The 22,822-nt window shown below is 48.5% G+C and overlaps 3 protein-coding genes across 5 annotated transcripts in view; 1 reads left to right on the forward strand and 2 right to left on the reverse strand.

Moving 5' to 3' along the window:
• Positions 1–16,044, reverse strand: part of LOC116828962 (uncharacterized) — a 30,787-nt gene extending 14,743 nt beyond the window's left edge. Inside the window, exons 1-4 of the mRNA XM_032787528.2 lie at positions 14,762–16,044; positions 14,335–14,457; positions 11,223–11,522; positions 10,960–11,063 (exon numbers count right to left, since the gene is read on the reverse strand). The gene's annotated coding sequence lies outside the window, so the exon portion shown is untranslated. The remainder of the gene's footprint in view (positions 1–10,959; positions 11,064–11,222; positions 11,523–14,334; positions 14,458–14,761) is intronic.
• CHADL (chondroadherin like) overlaps positions 10,978–22,822 on the forward strand; it is a 209,871-nt gene continuing 198,026 nt past the window's right edge. The window contains exons 1-4 of one of the 2 annotated variants that reach the window (XR_012656291.1): positions 10,978–11,136; positions 12,041–13,708; positions 15,953–16,119; positions 16,916–17,383. Coding sequence is in view for 1 of the 2 variants with exons in the window: in XM_032787561.2 (XP_032643452.1) it covers positions 10,978–11,136; positions 12,041–13,708; positions 15,953–16,119; positions 16,916–17,153 (2,232 nt within the window). In the remaining variant the exon portion in view is untranslated. Of the gene's footprint in view, positions 11,137–12,040; positions 13,709–15,952; positions 16,120–16,915; positions 18,551–22,822 lie in introns of those variants that run through there. The other variant, XM_032787561.2, reaches the window with a different exon arrangement.
• L3MBTL2 (L3MBTL histone methyl-lysine binding protein 2) overlaps positions 20,598–22,822 on the reverse strand; it is a 28,235-nt gene continuing 26,010 nt past the window's right edge. For both annotated transcript variants that reach the window (XM_032787629.2, XM_032787643.2), the window contains exon 17: positions 20,598–22,449. In XM_032787629.2, coding sequence (XP_032643520.1) covers positions 22,340–22,449 — 110 coding nt within the window. In that variant the 3' untranslated portion in view covers positions 20,598–22,339. The remainder of the gene's footprint in view (positions 22,450–22,822) is intronic.

Here is a 22,822-nt window from a genome sequence, read left to right on the forward strand (position 1 = left end):
TGTCCCCATTGTTACTGCTGTTTGCTGTGTGCTCCACAATCTCTGTGTGAGAAGGGGGAGACCTTTATGGCGGAGTGGAAGGCTGAGGCAAAACATCTGGCCGCTGATTATGCACAGTCAGACACCAGGGGGATTAGAAGAGCACACCAGGAAGCCATGCGCGTTAGAGAAGCTTTGAAAACCAGTTTCATCACTGGCCAGGGTACAGCGTGACTGTTGTGTTTGTTTCTCCTTGATGAAACCCACCTCCCCCTTGATTGACTCATTTCCTGTAATCCACCCACTCACCCTCGCCTTCAATCACAGCTTGCTTTCTAAGGAAATAAAGTCACTCATTTAAAAATCATGTATTCTTTATTACTTAATTATAAAAAGAGGGAGAGAACTGACAAGGTAGCCCAGGTGGGGTTTGGGAGGAGGATAGAAGGGAAGGAAAAGGCCACTAAAAAAATTTCATAATAATGACAGCCTTTTGGTTGGACTGTCCACTGGGGAGGAGTGGGCGGGTGCACGGAGCCTACCCCCATGGAGTTCTTACTCATTTGGTGGGTCAGGAGGCTAAGGAACATGGTGAGGGGGCAGGGTGGTTATACAGGGGCTGCAGCAGCACTCTAAGATCCTGGTGCCGTTCCTGAAGCTCCACCACATGCCGGAGCATGTCAGTTTGATCGTGTAGCAGCCCCAGCGTTGCAACCCGCCATCGCTGATCTTCCTGCCGCCACCTCTCCTCACATTGGTCCCTCCTGTCCTCACGGTCACTGGCATCTTTCCTGTACTTTGCTACCACATCCTTCCACTCATTCAGATGAGCTCTCTCATTGCGGGTCACTTCCATGATTTCCGAAAACATGGAGAGAAGTACATAAAAAGATACATTTTACAGAACAATGGTCATACTCTTTCATGGTGAACAATACTATTCACCTTACATAGCACATGTGTTTTCACTACAAGGTCGCATTTTGCATCTTAATATTGAGTGCCTGTGGCTTTGGTGTTACAGATCACAGACGCAGGTCTGTGCAGCAGAATTCGGCTTGCATGCGGCCATGGTAAGCCATTGTCTTTCATCTTCTGCAGCCTTCATATATCCAGTGCCCTCCTTTCCCAAATAGCAAGCAAAGTCCATTGAGTGCTGCTTCTTTCCTGTTAACGTGCAGCAGCAGAAACCACCCCCCTATCCAATTCTCTGGGATGATTGCTTTACCCCTCCCGCCACCGCATGGCTGGTAGCAGGGAAGATCCCTGCTAGCCAAACATGAAAAAGCTCAGCACCAATCACCCCCTCCTCTTCCCTCTGCTTGGCTACCTGCAGGAAAGGATTTCTGTTAAGCCACAGGCAAACAGCCCAGTAGGAATGGCCATCTCTGTCCCCTTAATTAAATTCCTGAATTTCAACCAGGTTACCATGAACGATATCACTCTCCTGAGGATAACACAGCGAGATAAAGAACGGATGTTGCTTGAATGCCAGCAAACACCGGACCATACGCAGCTAGGCTTTGTCATGCAATGATACCAGATTACTTGCTACATGCATGGCGTGGTCAAGTGTCCTACCATGGAGGATGAATAAGGCTGCCGCTGCCCAGAAACCTTCTGCAAAGGCTTTGGAGTACTCCAGGAAGCTTCATGGAGATGTCCCTGGAGGATTTTCCGCTCCATCCCAGACATGTTAACAGACTTTTCCAGTAACTGTACTGGCCGCGAATGCATCCCAAGTCCTCAGGGCAAATTAATCATTAAAAAAATGCTTGCTTTAAACCATGTTTTATATTTACAAAGGTACACTCACCAGAGGTCCCTTCCATGGCTTTCATGTCTGGGATAGTGGCTTGGGAGGGCTGGGAGGGTAATTCGTCAGGCTGAGAAAAAGCTCCTGGCTGTTGGGGAGAACGAAGTGCTGTGTGCTCTCTGCAAGCTCGTCCTCCTCCTCCTCCTCCTCATCTTCCCGTCCGCAGAATCCTCAGGCATGGCTGCTCTCCACGCTGGGCGAACAGGAAATGAAATTCAAAAGTTTGCAGGGCTTTTCCTGTCTACCTGGCCAGTGCATCCGACTCAGATCGCTGTCCAGAGCGGTCAAAATGGTGCACTGTGGGATAGCTCCCAGAGGCCAATACCATCGAATTGTGGCCACGCTAACCTAATTCGATGTGGCAATACCCATTTGAGCACTACTCCCCTCGTCAGGGAGGAGTACAGATATCGATATTAAGAGCCCTTTATATCGAAGTAACGGGCTTCGTTGTATGGACCGGTACAGGGTTAATTAGGTTTAACGTTGCTAAGTTTGGTATAAACGCATAGTGTAGACTAGGCCTATAAAGCCTGAAATGGCCGCACCCCAGTACGCACAGAGCTCCTGTGATGTCCCACCAAGTCCAGAAGTTTTGGCTTTTTGTCCATAGCGTGAAACTTGAGGGCACTGGGGAGCAGAGAAATGTCAATAGTAACTCCTTGCCTCTGGCATTTTCTCCTGCTGGGAGTATGTCTGAGTTTGTTGAGGCTTTGCATGAAATGCAGTTTCTGAAATCTCTGGTCATTGGGCTGACTCATGACAGCTTCACAAACTGATACCTTCCCCTGGAGGTTACATCATGTGCTCTCGAAAGTAAGCTTAAAAAGTGAAGTCAGACTGGATATGAACTGAGGCAGCAGCGTCTTCCTGACATCAGGCCAGAGAGAAATATCAGCTGCCTCAATCTTCTCAATATGATGTACACTCTGAAGCCTAATGATGATCATTTGAATGTCAACAGTGTTGTCAACAATTTAATATCAGAGGCAAGAGAATCACATTATGAAGGTTTGTGCAATCTCCTGCAAATGGCATCTCAGTTTGGTATCACAGGTGCACAAAGGCTGGGTTGTAGATGGAGCTTATTTTTTCCAGTCTGACATCTGTTTAGCTGACTGGCTTGGTTTGCTCACTGTTTGATACTGTAAAACAGATGCTTTCCTTTCCGGAACTGTATCTGGTGAAGTGCACACAGATGATACGGCTGTGCTGCAATAATTCAGACAGGAAATGACTTGGATTCAGGTCTTGTGGAATCTGGTGTCTCTAGGCGGTTGTGGTGAGGGGACTGGAGAACAGACAGCCACTGGGTACTTAATACGGTCTGTATCATGGAATTGTCCTAAAGCAAACTTTCAAAAAGGTGACAGCCTGATCTGATCCCTCTCGTACTAGAAATTAACCTGAGCCCTCCACACACAAGGGCCCTTGAACAACCACGGGAAAACAGCAAGTTTAGGGCTCTACTGACCTGTGGCTGGTTCAGAACCGGAGACCAAGAGGTAAATGGTCATTCCATCCCCCCCAAAAGCTGGTTTTAAGCTGCTCATAGACTCAGACTCGTAGGTCAGAAGGGACCAATATGATCATCTAGTCTGACCTCCTGCACAAAGCAGGCCACAGAACCCTACCCATCCACTTTTATAACAACCCCTAACCCATGACTGAGTTATTGAAGTCCTCAAAATTGTGGTTTGAAGACCTAAGCTGCAGAGAATCCACCAGCAAGTGGACCCATGCCCCACGCTGCAGAGGAAGGCGACAAACCTCCAGGGCCCCTGCCAATCCGCCCTGGAGAAAATTCCTTCCCGACCCAAATATGGCGATCAGCTAAACCCTGAGCATGTGGGCAAGACTCACCAGCCAGCACCCAGGAAAGAATCTCTGCAGTAACTCAGTTCCCATCCCATCCAACATCCCCTCCACAGACCATTGAGCAGACTTATCTGCGATAAATCCAGATCAATTGCCAAATTAAACTATCCCATCATATCATCCCCTCCATATACTTATCAAGCTTAGTCTTAAAGCCAGATAAGTCTTTTGCCCCCACTACTTCCCCTTCGGAAGGCTGTTCCAGAACTTCACTCCCCTAATGGTTAGAAACCTTCATCTAATTTTCAAGTCTAAACTTCCTAATAATCCAGTTTTGTACCCATTTGTCCTTGTGCCTACATTAGTACTAGCTTAAACTAATTCCTCTCCCTCCCTAACGTTAATCCCCCTGATATATTTATATAGAGCAAGCATATCCCCCCGCAGCCTTCTTTTTGGCCAGGCTAAAACAAGCAAGCTCTTTGAGTCTCCTTTCATAAGGCAGGTTTCCATTCTCTCGGATCATCCTAGTAGCAGCCGTCTCTGAACCTGTTCCAGTTTGAATTCACTCCTTCTTAAAACATGGGACACCAGAACTGCACACAATATTCCAGGTGGGGTCTCACCAGCGCCTTATATAACGGTACTAACACCACCCCTTATCCTTGCTGGAAATACTCGCCTGATGCATCCTAAAACCGCATTTGCTTTTTAACGGCCATATCGCATTTGGCGGCTCATAGACATCCTGCTATCAACCAATACCCCAAGGCCTTCTCCTCCTCCGTTGCTTCCAACTGATGCGTCACCAATGTATAATTCAAATTCCTTATTATATTCCCGAAGTGCATGACCTTGCCCAATTTTCAATAGTATAGATTTTGCCCAAAAACATCCCCCTATTACTATGTACTCCAGTTTACAAAAGGTGGTCCAGATTTCCTGAATAGTAAGCCTGGTCCTCCTGTGTTAGCAATACCCCCAGCTTTGTGTCATCCCACATCCGCTCTTTGTGCCAAGGTCAGTAATAAAGAAAGGTTAAATAAGATTGGTCCCAAAACCGATCTTGAGAGACTCCACTGTAACCCCTCCTTCCAGCTGACAGTTACTCCTTCCAGTAGACCCGCTGGAGTTCCCCTATTTTTAACCCCCTTTAACCAGTTCCTTATCCACTTTACAACTTTCACATTCATCCCCATCTTTTCCAATTTAACTAACAGTTCCCCATGTGGAACCGTGTCAAATGCCTTACTGAAATCGAAGTAAATTCCTGCCCCTCCACTCTCACAGGAGGGATTAATCCAGCTTTAACCCGGCCACCTTTCCTTTTCAAAACAAAGGGTCTGATCCTGCAACCACCTCATTCACACAAGGCGTCCTAGCGAAGCCAAAGGGGCAACTTGCTGAGTGAGGGCTACTCCCTTAGGGCAGAGGTCACGGGGCAGGTAGGCTGGGGCATTTGTTGCTTAGAAGGACACAGGACTAATGTTTAGCGCAAGCCACCCCTGTTCTGCTTGGATCAAAGAGCAATAGCAACAGCATTGGCTGGCTTCTGCAGCCACCCGACCCACACAAAGAAGCCAGTGTCATTGGGAGAGCGAGGCAGGGCAGGCCCTCCAAGGCTGAGGTCTGTGAGGAGGACAGAAAAAGCCACAGTCTTGTGTGTCTCCTCCCTGCACAGAAATCCTCCTCCTTTCACCCCACTCCCTGCTGTATGCACAGGAAAGACAGACTCCACTGCACAGTGGAAAATTCCACCTTCCTCTCCCCAGCGCACAGAACGTTTACATTAAAAACAAGTTGCCTGTGTTTCTCTTTCCTGTGTCCTGCTGCCCAGTCTCCACCCCTCTCCCTCTGCAACGCGGCTGTTTGTTGTTCAATTCAAACAGAAGCAGAGCTTTAGCTGAGGCATTCTGTGCACTGGTTCAAGGACAATTCTTTCCCGAAGATCTCTCAGATGGAGTCTGGCCCAGCAAGACGATTAAACTCCGTACCCAGCCACAAACCAGCGTGATCCAACATCTCAGCAACCCTACAATAACAATACAACGTGCACAGTCCAAATCTCTGGGGGAATCAGGCACTAAACTTTGAGTCTGTTCCTGCAGCTCTTACACACACAGACACATGAGAGTCAGTGGGACCACTCAGGTGAGGAAGATGTGCAACAATGGGGCCCACTAGCTGGTTCAGCTTGTGACTGAGCCCCAAACCCTGCCATCACTGGGCCCAAATGGGAGCAGTATCAGGCTCTGAGATAGTGGCATTGCCGCCTTCTGAGTCGCAGGCAGGGAGGTCTGCGTTTCCAGAGCTGAAAGTTCTATTGCAGATGTTGTCTAGCTGATGATCACAACGCCCGACTCTGCACGCTGTGGTCACCTGAATGTTTTAATGATCCCCACAGAGCAGTACTTTGCGCTTCTGTCAGAAAGACAGCCCTCTTTCAGGTGAGCACAGCTACGTTTGCCATCCTCACTCTCCTTACAGTGCTAGTGGGGCACATTGAGCAAGGAGCCTACCCAGAGAGTTGAAGCATCTCCCCTCCAGCAAGTCTTCACTCGCACAAGCCTAGGAACCAGAGTCCGGACCAGTAGACCCAGTGTTGACGTCCATTCAGACAGACTAGGGGGCAGCACCAGAAGTAGACCCCCAATCCTGCAAATAGATGCACTAGCCCTGCCTCTCAACGTGGGATTCCATTGACTCTGGGGACTCCTGCACCCACACAGAATCCCACTGACGTCAATGTGACGCCATAACGGCACAGGGGTACAGGCTAATGCATCCGTTAAGGAGGAGCAGGGATCTAAACAGCTGAGACATTTGTGAATGAGAAATCAGCATTTTCCTTTATGAAAATGACATTTCAACCTTTTTCTGAAAAAGGCTTAAATGCAAATTCCCCTGCACCCGACTAATCCAGGGCATTGTAACTGACTGGCAGGAGACGGAGTCTGAGCATCACAATGGGGTGACAGCTAAAACTCTCTGCAAACTAATGGCCTGTTCCCCAGAGGTGCAGAGAACAAGCAACTCCCACTGGAATCAGAGAAGATCAGTTTCTCAGCAAGTCACTGGATCAGGGCTCTGGAAGATTTAAAAGGGAAAAAAAAGATGGCAGGGTTATGTTCCTAAGCTCTTGCTAGACAGTGAGTCCTCGCACAGATTCCACAGGCAACGCCACTACTGCCAGAGAAGCTGAAACTCCAGTCATGAAAGAAAGCACTGGTGCAAAACTACCCATCCATCCTCCCAACGTTTTCTGCAAAGCAAAAACACCTCACGTGCATACAGAGACACAGGCACTTCCTTTAATAAAACAAATGAATGCAGCATTAGGGTTAGGTTTTAAATGCACAACAGTCAGGACATTCAGAAACCTGTTTCCTACATCAACTGTCACTCAGCACGTATCAGTAATTTGTATTACTATAGACTTAAAAGAAAGCATTATATATATAAGCAAGCATTAAGTCTATAGTAATACAAATATATACATGTGCACAACATGGCTAAGTTAGTTATAGTGGAAGCTGCTAATGTTTAATCTATGTGCATTTCTGAGGTAAACCCTCATGCTGGATTAAAAGGAGTAGGTTTTTATTTAACATCTATATTTTAGATGATATATCATTTCTCTACACACACGTATACACAGAGAGGGGAATAGGAGGGGCAGGGGGGAAGGGAGTCAGTCTAGTTCTAACACAGATATTATTTTTAATGGCATTGTGACATTCAAGACAAGGGGTTTAAATTCCACAGCCGTTCCTCTACCGAAGGCTTTCCCAGTAAGTACAGAGGGATGCATCTGATTAGTTGCTGCTCTCCCAAAGGCTGCACTTCACTTCAGTTTTGCTTTCCCCCGCCAGCTCTGAGTGACCACGAGCCAGGCTGGGAAAGCAACACAAAGCTCCATTCAGCCCTCATTTCTGTGAGTAAAGTAAACCACACACACCCACTCCCACCAGGAGAATTCACAGGACTCTGGTAGCTGCTGGGTGAAAGGATTTCAGTCCCTTTGGCTTTGCCATTCCCATCTTCACTTTCCTCGGTTTCGCGTTACCCTAGTTGTGCTTTCCTGGGGAAGGATCTGCCTTGTGCAAACAGGAGGAAGCAGGTGGGTAAGTTGTTGGGGGCTTGGACGGGGGAAGATGAGGCTGGGTTGCAGCCTTTCACTGCTGTGACAGCAGTGGACTTTCACATATTAAGCCAAAATGATCTCAAGGATCTTAATGCAGCTCTTGGTACTGGAGGTTTGTCCACACTGCACAAGCAATATGCTGAGCGCTCCCTGCTCAGGAGAGGCTTGACATTCAGTGTCCAGGAAGGCTGCAGGTCAGGACTGAGCTGTATTGGCAGAGCCCAGAATTGGGATAAGCCAGGGGTGCAGCAGAGGGGGATCGCAATCCATGTGTGTGTGAGTGGAGTCTGGGATAGGTGCCACTGCTCAGCAGGGCTGTGTGGGGCCCAGGGCTGGGATAGCCGGGGCTGTTGCAGGGGCCTGGGAGGGGCACTGCCATGTGGGGCCCAGGGTAGGGGATGCTGCAGGCCAGGAGTGAGGTGCACTAGCAGAGGAGTGAGTGGGACCCCCAGGCATGGTATAGCCAGGGGTGCTGGAGGTCAGGCTCAGCAACGCTATTTGTGGGGGCATAGGATTGCCACAGAAGGGAAGTGCATTAACATAACAGTGGATGGAAAGCTGGCACTGACCCTGGCTCAGGAGACTCACCATCATGGGCCCTGTCTACGCTCAGCTCAGCTCAGCTCCATTGGGGTTTGCAAGGGTGGGAGCCCTACTGCAGACAGAACTGTAAATGCTGACATTTGTTATCCTTCCCCCTCCCCCTGAGGTCACCCCCACTCCTTCCCCCAGCTCTGGACTCTCCCACATACATTTTTGCCACTCCACTGACCATTCAAAAAGCCTTTGCTAATGCTGCCCATTTTACTTCTAGCCACATACCTAGCTTACACTAATACGCTAAAACAGCAGCCCAGGGCGTGCCACATCCCCAGTGCTCAGAGCGGATTCACTGCCTCACAAAGCCTTGGCTGCTTCCTGCCTTGTGTAACCCCTGGCAGGACGGACGGGCCTGTGGGCAGGCTCAGGGTCGAGAGTGAGGCCCCTAGGTTCTCTGGCTGCTCTGCCACTGACTCTGTGACCTCAGGCAAGTCATTTAACCTTTCCAGGCCTTACTTCTCATCTCTCCAATGTCTCTAGTGGCTTCTTCCTGGCTTTATCTCAAGTCTATCCTCCATCCTCATCCTCATGACCTTTTTGCTGCCATTGACCTGTGACTCTCACCTTGCTTGGTTCTCCTGCATCTCTGATGGCTCTTCCCCGCTCCTTTCCCACTTCTCTATGGATGCTCCCTAGCGCTCCATCTTGGGTCCACTCCTCTTCTCCCTCTCTATCCCATCATTGGGAGACTTCATCTGTTCGCAGAGGTTTAGCTGTCACCTGTGTGCTGATGACTTTCAGATACAGTTTTCTGCCATGGACCACTCTCTCACTGACTCTCCAACAGCACCTCTTGGGCAGTTCACTGTAAACTCAAATTCAGCATGGCCAAAAACAAGCTTACAGTCTCCCCTACCGGACATCTTCGCTCACTTTGTTCTGGGTTACAGCTGACCAGACCATCATCTCTCGCAACATCCCGGCCCATAACCTGGCTGACATCTGTGGCTCCTGTCTCTCCTTCTTCTCACATATCCAGGCAATTACTTATTCCTGTTACTCGTTCCGTCACAATATTTTAAATAAACCACACTTTTCTTTCTGCCCTGAGGATCAAGTCGCTTGTCTTCATCCCTCTTCGGTCAACCAGCCTTAGCCACCTCTGATCCATCTGTAAATGCTGCTGCCAAAACCACCTCTCTCTCACCAATTGCTCCAACCACATCAACTCTCACTGAGTCACTTCACTGACTCCCCAGCTCCCTGAACATCAAATATAAACTTCTTGTCTTTGCTCCTAAGCCCAGCCTCTCAAACATGGTCTCCTCCCACACGTCCCACCTCCACATCCAGCCTGCTCTGCCAGCGCAGCCAGCCTCAGCATTCCTTCCCAGCTCTCAAACACCTCCATCCCCATGACTTCTTCCCTGCTGACCCTTACGACTGGGGCACGCTCCACAGTACAGTCACCAAGTCCATCTCCTTTCACCTCATCCAAGCCTTTCCTAAGAACTCACCTCTGCCAGGAAGCCTATGGGGAAACAAGGTGGAAGTAACAAGCCAAACACAGACTCAGCTTGGATAAGCCATCCAGATGGGTCCACACTTCACTTCCAGACCACCTGATCTTAGTATGGACAACCTTGTCCTCCTGTTCACCTTTCATTGTTGCCTTCTTCTGACCCCTCCCTTGGTGTGTCTGCTCCAATACAGATTGCAAACTCACCGGAGCAGGGATCACTGCTTTTTACTTGTTATGGGGAAGTACCTTGCACATTTGGGCCACTTGAAAATAAAATAAGATAAATAAAATAATAAATAAAATAAATAAATAAATAAATGTTACCCCTCTGTAAAATGAGGAGACATTACAGATCTGCCTATCAGGGGCGGCGTGAGGCTAAGCTAATTAGCATTTGTAAAGCACTATGCCTCCAATTGGAAGTTGCGGTACAACTACAGTCTTTTACGAGCAAGGATGCATTGGAACAGTGCTACTGTGATTTGCTCAGAATGGCGATGAGTTACCGCAGTTTCCTACCCTCCTTCTCTTGGGATATATGGCAACGGTAATGTGTGTTGTCACATTCACATTAGCACATGCTCTTGTGTCTGCGAAATGCTCTCTGCTCCTTTTCTGGCAGCACGGGTGTTGTCCTTTAGCCACTCTGCCTTGGAGTGAGATTACATCAGATCTCACAAGCTGAAGCAGGTTGGACCTTGTCTGTACTTGGAAAGGAAACCTCCAAGGAAAGTCCAAGTGCTGCAGAGGGAGGTACTGGTGATTTAGCCAAGGTTGCTTGTCCCTCTAAAGCTCTGATCCAGTGAACCATGTAAGCATGTACTTAGCTTTAAGCATGAGAGTCGTAGCCCCACCCCCTTGAGTTCAAGAATGGAACCAGAATCAATCCAGCTCCCATTGAGTTCACTGGAACAACTCACATGCTTAAAACTAGGCTCATACCTGAGTAATCTAAACTTCCCGCTGCACTTTCCCCTTCCCTGTCTCTCAAACGGGGCTGGAACATTGCAATGCACCGTGAAACAGCTGCCGCAATCCCAAGAGACGCAGCCTGCAGAGCACTTAGGGTTCATGGGGACGAGAAGCACTGTGGGAATGCACATTTCTGTCTGATTGGGGTCCCTCTTCCCTCTCTCTCACCTGTAGCCACTTTCCAGGATGTGGGGTTCCCTGGGCCTCCTCCTGGTGTCAGCTCTCTTCCCCGTCAGGAGAGTGGCGGCTGAGCGCTGCCCACGGATCTGCATCTGCGATAATATAAAGCACCACGTCACGTGTCTGAACAAGAACCTCACGGAGGTGCCCATCACCATCCCACAGGTCAGTTCCTGGGCACAGCGGGGGAAGGGAAGAGTCAGAGGCAAACACAGCACAAAGTGCTCTTAAATTGCTCCCAACACACTTACCGCCGCTGCCACCACCATCAAAGCTCCTCACCCCCCTGACACGTCTGGGCACCAGTCTGATTCTCTCTCTCCCTGCACAGCACTGAACCACACAGGCTGCTGTAGGACAGGGGAGAGGCAGCAGAACAAGATGCAGGCAGGTGTGGTTCATTTCATGCAGATGTCTGGGTTTCCAAAAGATTTGTGCAGTAACCTCGCAGCTTTTCAATGCCATTGATGTGAAAATCTTAAGGGAGGGGTTGAGCCACATGCAGGACAGTTTGCAAGATGAGCTGGTCTGCTCACGGACAGACAGGTCTTCTACCGAACAACAACATAAAAATAACTCAGCTGATCAAGATAAAAAAAAAAAGTTACAATATTTTCTGGCCAATACACAGTCAGGCCCCTCTGAGGTGGTGATTGTTACAGGCCTTAAGCTAAAGCAGAGTCAGAGTCAGATAGCGAAATAAGGAAACAAGGGAAACCCAGATGGTTGCAGGAAGGCGGTGTTGGTGTAGGAGGCACTTTCCCCTCTGAGTCAGTACTGAACTAAGGCTCACGCAGGACGTTAGCGATCGCTGCACTGCAAGAAGCCTGGTTCAGCAGGACGAACGCTCACTATTGAGATCCCATCACAACTTCATGCAGCAGACTGGAGGTGCTCTGGGAAGCGTCTCTTCCAAGTACTGACCAGTCATGAGCTTGCTTGTGAGATTTGGCCAGATCACAGCGATAAAGGCTGCAGAGAGGCCTGCGACAGCCCGTCACTCTGCTGCAGAAGGGTGGGAGAGGTTGTGGATTCCATCTTCAATAACTGATACTTGTGTAATCAACAGGTCACCCAAAAATTGGATCTCCGGGGCAACAACATAAAAGTCATCCCTGGAGGAGCTTTCCTTCCTATCCCATACCTCACCCACTTAAACCTGCAGCGATGCAACGTGGAAAGTATTGAGGAAGGGGCTTTCAGGGGACTAGGACGACTGATCTACCTCAACCTGGCTTCCAACAATATAGCCTTCATCTACCAGGAGTCCCTGGATGGGCTGTCTTCTCTTCAGCAGCTCATCCTGGAGAAGAACCGCATAGAAGAGATAAAGCCAGGGGCTTTCAGCCAACTGGGCTTCCTCAACTTCCTCAACCTTGGCGAGAACTTCCTGGTCTACCTGCCCGATATGGTCTTCCAGGGTCTGCAGCTGATCAAGTGGCTCCGCCTGTCCCATAATGCACTTCATGTCATAGCCACAGAGGCCTTTGCTGGGTTGCCGACCCTGAGGAGATTGAGCCTGGACCACAATGAACTGCAGTCCCTGCCCACAGAGGCCCTGTCAAGGCTGTCGGGTACCACACGGCTGGACCTGGGACACAACCCTGTCACCTACATCGGCGAGGAGGCCATTGAGATGGCTTCACTGAAGCAGCTGTTCTTGGACAACATGTCCCTGCAGGATGTCTCACACAAAGCCTTTGTGAAGAGTCCCCTGCTGCACACAGTCGACCTCCACAACAACCAGCTGCAGGTGCTGCAGCCACTGACAGAAGCTGCTCACCTGAAGAAAATCAACTTAACAGGGAACCCCGTGGTTTGCACATGCTACATGCGGCCCTTCAAGGAGTGGACGGAGAAAGCGAGGGTCCAGGCCGATGTGCCATGTGCAGGCCCTGGCGCCTTCAGAGGTGAGCAGCTGGAATCGCTGAGGTCCATTGATATGAAGTGTGGGGGCCCTGCCCCGGATGAGAAGCGGCTCCCCAGCCCAGCCACCAGGGAGCCAGAGGGAGATGCTAAGACGAAGTGTCCAAAAGTCTGTGCCTGCTCTCCTGATTTCCAGCACAGCAACTGCGAGAACAGAGGCCTCCAGAAGATCCCCAAGGGGTTCCCAGGCAACACCCAGCTGCTGGACCTGCACCAGAACGAGTTCCACTCCATACCCAAGGGATCCTTCCCCGGCTTGAAGAAGCTGGTCTCGCTCCATCTGCAGAGCTGCAAGATCGCGGAGCTACAGCCGGGGGCCTTCCAGGGCTTAAAGAAGCTCATCTACCTCTACCTGTCTAACAACAACATTGCTGCCATAGATGCTGCTGTCTTTGGTGGGGCCCCCCAGCTCAGTTACCTGTACCTGGACCACAATGGGTTCACTCGGATGCCCACGGCGACCTTCAGCCTCCTGCCCAACCTCTTCTCCCTGCACTTGCAGCATAACTCCATCAGCCAGCTGTCAGACAATGACCTGGCTGGGGCAGGGCAGCTACGCTGGGTCTACCTAAGCGGGAACCGTATCACTCGTGTGTCTCCCAGGGCCCTGAGCCCCGCCAAGATGCTAGAGAAGCTGCACCTGGATGAGAACCTATTGCAGGAAGTGCCCACCGGGTCCCTCAGGGGTTTGCCTGTCCTTAGTGAGCTGAAGCTGTCCAAGAATCCTATCAAGTCTATTGCGGATGGAGCCTTCCTCCCTGTAGCCAGATCTCTGCTACACCTATATCTGGATAATATGGGGCTAGAACAGGTGAGAGGGAGGGAGAAAGGCGAGTGCCCCAGCCTAATAAAGCTAAATCCTACTATACAAGTTACCGTTCGGTCACCTCTCCTCCCTGCTCCCACTGCAGGGCACTTCCCTGCAGCACATTCCAGTGTTTCTTCTGGACGAAATGAACGGGCTTCCAACTCAAAGCAATGGCCCCAACACTGGGGCTTGTACCACTTCCCTTGGGAGATGATTGCTCAGCCTGAGACCTCGCTTGGAAGAAAAGCTTCTCGATATTTAGCCTGAATTGCACCTTTGTTCAGTTTTATCCTGTTACTCCTAGTGATTAAGACCCCGCAATCTGCCCCAACAGACCCTCTCCCCCCCTCCTTGGCAATTGCACCTTTCACAGGTGCCAGATCCTCTCCATGTCATAGCCCAGCCAGGTTACAGGCTCTTCATTCGTTTAATCTGTCCTCATTAAGGGCTTGATCCAAAGCCAGGATAGTCAACAGAAAGATTCCTGTTTCTTTCAATGGGCTGTAGACCCTGCCCTAAGCTCCTCCCCCAAGGGTCCTAATAATTGATATTTCTCTTTCCTTCAATTTGTCAATATTTCTTCTTGTTCTGTGAAGACCTGTTCCGAGGGATTCCCCTCTGCTACTCACCTGTTTCTCTCTCCTCTCAAGCACCCCAAATTGCCACCATCCTCCTGTCAGCCAAAGCTCCTTTCAGGCTCAACAAGGCCGCATCCGGGGCCTCCCACGCTGCTTTCACAGCAACTCCCAGCCCTGGGGGAGGAAAGCGCCAAACCTGAGTCCAGGGAGATTGCCTGGCCATTCAACGACCCTGATCGGTCTTACTCTCAAGTCTCAAAATTGAGAATGCAGCCACCACAGAGCCCAGCATTTCTCTTGCTTGCAGAGAAGAAAGTGGAACACGTCCCTGCCAAATTCATTCCCTTTCAATGGAAATTTGGGTACATTCTGAGGTCCCCATAATGCAACCCAAACTGGTTATGTAAATGAAAGGGGTCTTGGTAGTTTTTCATAGCATGAAACCCTTGTTCAGCTACTTGTAACAATCTCTACTCACATGTGACTCCAGAATCCTCAGTGCTGGTTTTCACAGCCCCTCAAAGGAAGTGCCGCAGGAATGGTGGTTATTGAGGTGCTCCTGGAATCTAGAGACCATCCTGAGCATGAGGGACTGAACCAAACCTGAAAACCAGAGGTGGGAAAGCAGAGCAGGCTTTTCCCTTTGTGACTGTTCCAGAGGCTGACAATCTCTGCCACACAGATTAAATTAAAATGGGGCACTGGATCCACAAAGTCTTGCAAGTAGAAAGCACATACTCTACGGCGCTGACCCAACTAAGCACTTAAACACAAATAGCGACCTTGAAAATGACACTGCTCCTATGCTTAAAGTTAAGCACATGCTTACGTGCTTTGCAGGACTGGGGCCTGTTTAAACTGAGATAAAAAATAAGATGACGATCAGCTAACCAGGGACTGAAAAAGCCCCTACAATCTGCTCCATTCAGTGCCTTGCCATTAGTTAAAGGAAAACCTGAGTCAAAAGTGAAAAGCTATATTAAGCGTAACACATCCAGTTGCCAAAAAGACAAAATATCAAATTGAGAAGAGTGTTAAATATAGCTATTAAGAATCACACACGTATGTATATAACACCATACATTTACCCCGCACTTTCAAACACAGAACAGGTGAAATTCCCTGCTACAAAGAGTTTACAATCCAGAAAATAATGCAAAATGAAATACGACACTGACAACTTGAGTCTGATGCAGGTTAAGAGACACAAAGTGCAATATTTCAATATGTGAAGCAGGTAGAGGCTTTCACAGCTATTTAAGGGAATTAATATTTAGCACTAAATATTAAGTACCATTGTGCAGGAGGTCAGACTAGATGATCATAATGGCTCCTTCTGACCTTAAAGTCTATGAGTCTGTGATTCTGTGAATTACATTAACCAATAAAGACCGAGAACTCACTTTACACAGTAACTCTGAAAGTCTCTGCTTCTCTCACAATGAGCTTCTGCACTTCCTTTGTCTCAAATTAGGTCATAAAACTGACCTGTGTGCTGGGAAGTATTGATACAAAGTGATAGTAACTCTAGCCCCATTCCCAGTGGAGACAGGAACCGATGAGAGCGAGCCCACCCCCCACAGAAAGTGCATGCAGATATTTAACTCCGTATTAAAATCATCCACAGCTGTTTTCCTTTGACTAATCAGCCCCATCTCATCATTTGCAGCTTTCCTCACGGGCCTTTGCTGGTCTGGGTCCCAGGATGAAGAGTCTGTACCTGGACAACAACAACATGTATAACGTGCCTGATTTGCGCAGCTTCACAGGGCTGGAGGTCATCAACCTGAGAGACATCCCCTTCCACTGTGACTGCCAGCTCCTCCCACTGCGCAAGTGAGTCACTGCTTAGGTCCAGCAGCCTGGCTGGGCCTGACTGATAGGAGGGTGTGGATCTCTGCTCAGTTCCTGCCAGGGAGACGTTCATACCACTGAAATTACCACTGCAACAGGGACCAAGATTCAACTTTGCTGCCAGTCTTAGCAGGGAGGCTAATCCATGAGAACATTGAAATCCATGAGAGTTAGGTGCCTAAATACCTTTGAGGATCTGGGCCCTCCTGCCTAGAGAGGAGCTTTCCACAGTAGGACCTAGACATATGGGTAGATGAGGGCAAAGAGAAAAGCAAAGGAACTGGCAGATCAGAAAATACCATAGGTCCTCTGGTTGTCTGTCTCACCCAATTCCCTATGCTGATGCTTCCAAGGGAGGCGTAAACGCCACATAACGCGCCTCGTTGTGCTGTAGCCTGCCATGTACTTCTTCATGACCGCAGTTGCTGCTCACCTTATACCCTGAAGTGTGAGGACTGGGAACCCTTGAAATATGTCCTAGTTGGGGTGACTGCGGCTGCGATTCTTACTCTATACAACTGCATTTTTGGGGTATTAAAACTTTCCAAACTATTTGCACATGTGGGGAGACTGAAGTGCCTTGCCTGAGCTGTCCCCCTTCCAGGGGTACACAGAGGGCATCACTCTCCAGGCCCATTAAGCCAGCCCCAAAGTCCCTTTGAACTTGTTAACAGAGCAAATACCCTGGTTTGCCAGCACAGCCATTTGTGCCAGTAATTTGCTAAGTCCACCTGGAGTTTCTGTCATCTCCTTCCTCTGTCTCTTGCTCCATTTTCAGATGGATTGACAAACTGAACCTGCGCGTGGGAGCCACCTGTGGGTCTCCAGCAGAAGTCCACGGGCAGAAGGTGAAGCTTTCTGCTGTCTTCAAAAGCTGCCCAGGCTGGGGTATAGAGAAAGGCAGAAGGGCCCATCCAGACAAAGTCAAGGCCAAAACCAAAGCAGAAAGAAGCCCCAGCAAGGAAAAGAGGTCAGGAAAAGCACAAGCCAGAGGCACCAAGAAGAGCAAAGCATAAGAGGGAGTGGCCCTGCTGCAACTGCTGAAGTGTCTTATCAGCAGTGTGTGGCTGTGGATGCACTTGACCAGCTAGTAGGAAGCAGCTTAGTGAGAGAGAAGCTTTAATGGGCTTTTATCCACGTTGCAGTGAGATTTCGATTACACAGCGGAAAGGAGCAGACCTGACCATAGCTATGGGAGCCTGAGCTCTGGGGTTCTGGTGGGATGGAGGCTGGAAGGGCAGTGTGTGTTGCAGGGGAGGGAATTCAAAGAGGAAATTGCATTGAGAGGAAAAAGCAGATGTGAGAGTTCCTTCTGACAATCCTGTATAGTGCTTTTCATGAGGTGCTTTTCCCCTCCTGCTCCCCCGCTTCTGTGCCAAATCATAGCTTGAGCAATTCCATTTTGTCTCCCTAAGTTCCTCTTGCAGTTTCAGTGGAACATGTTATTGTTCTCTTCCTGCCCCAAAGCGCTGCGTCGTGCTGCTGTGCATTACGTTTCACCCCAGAGGTGGCTGATCTTTAGTGGTGGGGGAACAATCTGCTGTCCCCAGGCAGGGTTTCACGTCACTTCTGATTCAGTGGCCAGCCACTTGCTGTGGAATGCAGCCCGTGCTGCAGAATTGGAGCTTCCAGCCAAAAACAATACATTTCTAGCCCACCTGGTTGAGCAGGTAACACTGGAAACACAAAGCGAGTGTAACACATGCCGTATTGACTTTGTGAGTCTGCAGAGACCCTGAAACAATAACTGTGTGGAAGGGGGGACGCACCCCACTGATCTCACTGGAGCGTCCGGTCTCAAACCTCCTGATGAATACTGAAATGCCAACATTGCTAACTGTCCACTGCTGATGGTTTCAGAAGAAAAGTCCAGTAAATGTACATATCCCACAATCCCCAACCACCCTCTGTACCTTCCCAGGTGTCAACAGCTCCAATTGTCTCCCTGCCCAAGTTCCCAGATCTCTCCCTCACACTGCAACCCAGCAGGTCTGCATCATTAATACAAACACGGCAGCAAATTGAAAATTCATGGATTTAAACCTCAAAATAAACAGCACAGGGGCTACTGTACTGAGTATTATTTATTTTTGTTCAGTAAAGCCCCTATTTTATTTTACATGAAGGGGCTGCAGAATCTCCCATCTCTCCAGAAAAAAAGGAAGCCACACTGCAGCATGTAGGTCCTGCTCACAGCGCACTGGCTGGTGCCTGGTCTACACTGAGTGAGGTGGCAATGCTCTCTGTACCCCCACAGGGAAGAAAGGCTCTATAGCCAATGGGATTAGCTACATGTTGTTGGAAAAGCTACATTTACCCATAATATATGTATCACTGATCCTTTCCAAGGCTGGCAGCAGTTTGACATATTCAGCGCCTCCTTCTGCCCCCTACCATTTCAAAACACACTTAAAGACAGTGAAAGACTTTAAGGGCTGGTGTCATCTGGTTTCTTAGAGGGGGTGTCAGTTACCCACAATCCTTTGCAAAGGCAAAATCATCACCAAGTTTCATGTATTGTTTCAACACCTAGGGCCAGACCGTTGGCTGGTTTATACTGGTGTAGCTGCCCTTGAGCTATACTGATTTACACTGGCTGAGAATTTGGTCTCTAGACTTTGTTCGTGCAGACTGAGATGATCTTGGGAACTGGAGAAGGTACTGATCAGTTACAAGGAATTCTGCAGGGACCTAAACTTCCTTAGCGATCTCTGTTTGCCTTTGGCCATGCAAGAATCACAGGGAAGAGGCAGAGGGCTGCTCAGGCCAGCAAAAGCGTTTCACATAGTGACTCAAGGCTGTGTGTGTGCGCGCGCGCGTGTTTGTTCTCTTGCTCGCTTACAGCAGCGGAATGCTTAGAGCCTATACCATATGGATGTATAATTCTGCAAGAGAATGGCAGGAAAGGACTGGCCTTGTCCTTCCCCAGCACTTCAATGAATCATGTCCCTTCAGTATCACATGCTGCCTGGGCTCTCTGGATTGCTCTGAACAGGTGATGAGGAGAAATGGCAGGTGTGTTACCCCAGAGGACCTGCTCCAATCCCTTTGCTCACAGCTAATATTCCAGTTAGGAGGAAAAACAAACCTGAATATACACTTCCACTAGGGCTGGAGTTTCACACCTCTGCAGCCCCAACAAGCAGTGCTCAATCCAGCATAGTTATCGATTACCGTATGAGAGGCTGGTGTCTGAATGCAGCATGACCAATAAAGTACATCTGCCATGCCTGGCACCCTTTCCAATGGAGGGAGGGCGGGATGGAGAACCTTTTTCTTACACTATAGGCTGTCTAGACTTGGGAAATAGATCATGTTTTGAAACTATCTTTCAGTCACAACCTTTATTTCTAGTGTACGCAGGGCCTAAGTCAGGCTGCAGGGTCCTGCCATTCCAACCACTGCTTCCTGTAGCAGACACAACAGCCAGCTTGTGAGGGCACAAGGAACAACAAAACACTCCAAAATGCTCTACCCCCAGAGCAGAAAAGGGAACCTTAGAGATGATTCAACAGCATCTAAGAACTTTAAGTGGAAATGAAAATCATGTTGAAACAGCATTCTCCATTATCTTATTCTCCTGTATCATATACTTAAAAGACATGAGAGCAAAACACAGTTCTTATGTGTATCACTGACACCTTCAGAGAATTAAAAATAAAAGAATGTTTAAAATGTAGCATGTTAACCACCGACAGAGTTTTTGCCTTTTGCATTTCACTCAAACTAGACTGTAAAACAAAAAAGTGAAATTGACTAGTTTCATTGGCCTATTCTTACGCACTAGCCCAGTGCTGCTGTGTTTGGGGAAACAGATTTTTTTTACATGAAAAGTATTTTACTAAAATTAGGAACAATTTCCAGGAAAGCAGTTATATAAATACTAAGTATTGGGGGGGGAGGGGTGTTAAAGTTACTTGACAGCTTAAGGAAAGAAGCAATGGAAGGAAAAAAGCCAGAACACCCTGAAAAAAAAAAATTCACTTGACAAAGGAGCTAGAACATTTACTACTGCACACCTGAGCATCAGCTTGTATGAAAGTCAGAGCTCAGCATGGGAGGAGTGACTAATGCCACAAGAACAAAGAGTTCTGTGCCAACTGGTGCCAGGCAAAGTTCACCTCCTGTCAAGGTTCCTTCCCCACTCTGAACTTTAGGGTACAGATGTGAGGACCCGCATGAAAGACCCCCTAAGCTTATTTACCAGCTTAGGTTAACAGTAAGCTGCCACCACCAAGTGTGTTCCAAATCTTAGGGGAGAGCCACTTGGAACTCTGCCTTCCCCTAAATATTTCCCAAGTCCCTAACCCCCCCCTTTCCTGGACAGATTTGAGACTAATCCCTCCCCCTCCAGGTCCTTACACCCCTTTTCCTGGGTAGGCTTGAGAATATACCCTCACCATTTAGTCCTGGTGAACACAGATCCAAAACCCTTGGATCTTAAAACGATAAAAAATTGATCAGGTTCTTAAAAGAAGAATTTTATTAAAAGAAAAGGTAAAGTTCATCTCTGTAAAATCAGGATGGAAAACAACTTTATAGGGTAATCAGATTGAAAGAGCCCAGAAGAACCCTCTCTAGCCTTAGGTTCAAAGTTACAGCAAACAGAAGTAAACCGTCTAGCAAAAGGAATATTTACAAGTTGAGAAAACAAAGATAAAACTAACACACCTTGTGCCTGGCTGTTACTTACAAGTTTGAAATATGAGAGATTTTTGCAGAAAGATTTGGAGAACATGGATTGATGTCCGGTCCCTCTTAGTCCCAAGAGCAACCACCACCAAAACATAGAGCACAAACAAAAGCCTTCCCCTCTCCTCCAGGATTTGAAAGTATCTTCTCCCTTTACTGGTCCTTTGGATCAGGCATCAGCCAGGTTACCTGAGCTTCTTAACCCTTTACAGGTAAAAGGATTTTGGTGCCTCTGGCCAGGAGGGATTTTATAGAATTGTACACAGGAGGGTTGTTACCCTTCCCTGTATAGTTATGACACCTCCCCTACACTCACTCCATCCTAGCTGGATGCTCCATTTGCTGGGTGTACATGCACATCCTTCATGTCACCATGATTGAGGACTTGACTTGGGGACCCTTGCAGAGTCCTAGAAAGTAATTCTACTAGAGCAGCTGACAAGGAGCCTCCCCTACAGTGCCATGTTGCTAGCAGCTGGCACTTGCTCTTTGCAGATCTTACAAACAAGCAGAGGTTGGTACATGAGGGCTACGATACGACCACCACACCCACACCCTCCTTATTGCTTTCATGTTCAGACTTCCCCTCTCACCTCTTGATCGATGCAGGCATTTTGCTGTTCCCGAAACCAACAGGCAAGTTTTTGACTTTCTATTACATTTTATTTACAAATCACTATGGCACAATTGATTGGTGGAATTTACTCTGGGATTGTAGAAATATAATAATAATAATCATCCAGCAGTATTGTGTGTCTTGAAGTGGGGAAAAGCCAACATAAATACCCTGCTGTCTTCTTCTGGCTGGATAAGATTTAGCTCATCTCACAGCAGGTGAAAAACTTAATTTATGAGTAAAACCAAGAGAGAGTCCCTCCTGTAACTTGTTTTCTATCTCCTCCATTTCCCAGCTGCTCTCTAGAGCCCTCTGATTCCATGTCCATGTCACAGAAAGGATGAGCGAGAGAGGGATGAGCAGCACATCATCGTTGTTACCCTAGCGACAGAAGCCACGTTCCTGACTTACTTGCTCCCCTTGAGACCGCACACTGTGGTTGTGATTCTGCAACTTTGATGCTTCTCAGATCACAGTTTGCAGGCTCCAGACACCAGCCTGAAATGCTAGCAGTCTCCACAATGCAGCAGCAGCTTCCTACAGAGCTCAGAAAGAGTCATGTCTGTGGGCTAATAGGATTTCCCAGACTCAGAAATCCACCCTCAGACTCCAGCCCTTCAGCTAAGTATGAGCTGTATTGCTTTCAGAGGTTGGTGCCTTTTCTGGAAGCTGTGACCTGGGGTTTAAAAAAACAACAACCCCAAAATGGAGCTTGCAGGCACTGCGGATTGTTCTTTTGCAATGATAAAAGGGAGTTCTGACACATTTTGGGAGTGCCCAGCCCAAAGCAACGATGCCCCTTCTTGTGTCCTGCACAGCTTTACTCGGGGCTTCCCCAGAGTGCAGTGCACATCCTTGCTCAGGGCCAGGAGATCCCACCTGAGGGATCAGGGATTAGTCCTCTACCTCCTGCTTTATGCTGCTTATCAGAATGGGAAGTTCTGGGGCTCCGAATTCAACTGCTGACGGGTCGACAGTTTCCTCTTTCACTTGCACAGTGATAACTATTGAGAGATGGAAAGAGGATAAATCAGTCCACCCAGAAATCCTCATTAGCAGTTGGTGTCAACAGCTCCATGGGACCAACTCTGTTCACATGGACACCCAGTGACAAATGTTTTGGGGGTCCCATCAGTCCCATTTCCCAGCAAGCAGGTGCCCACGTCACATACAAATACCAATCCAATTGCCCCCTCTTACTGGCAGCCTCAGCAGAGACCAAGAAGAGAGCAGAACACAGAGTGACATCCAGGGCAGGGGAAGCCTATGCTATGGGTGCTGTACCTGTTCTGGGACTAAAAAGGGCAAGTCAGCCTCCAGAAGCAGCTGTGTCATTCTGGGACCTTTCTCTGGGGAGAGATTCTCACTCTCTCATAC

Source organism: Chelonoidis abingdonii, chromosome 1 (genome assembly GCF_003597395.2).
Source record: "Chelonoidis abingdonii isolate Lonesome George chromosome 1, CheloAbing_2.0, whole genome shotgun sequence".
Classification (NCBI taxonomy): domain Eukaryota; kingdom Metazoa; phylum Chordata; order Testudines; family Testudinidae; genus Chelonoidis; species Chelonoidis abingdonii.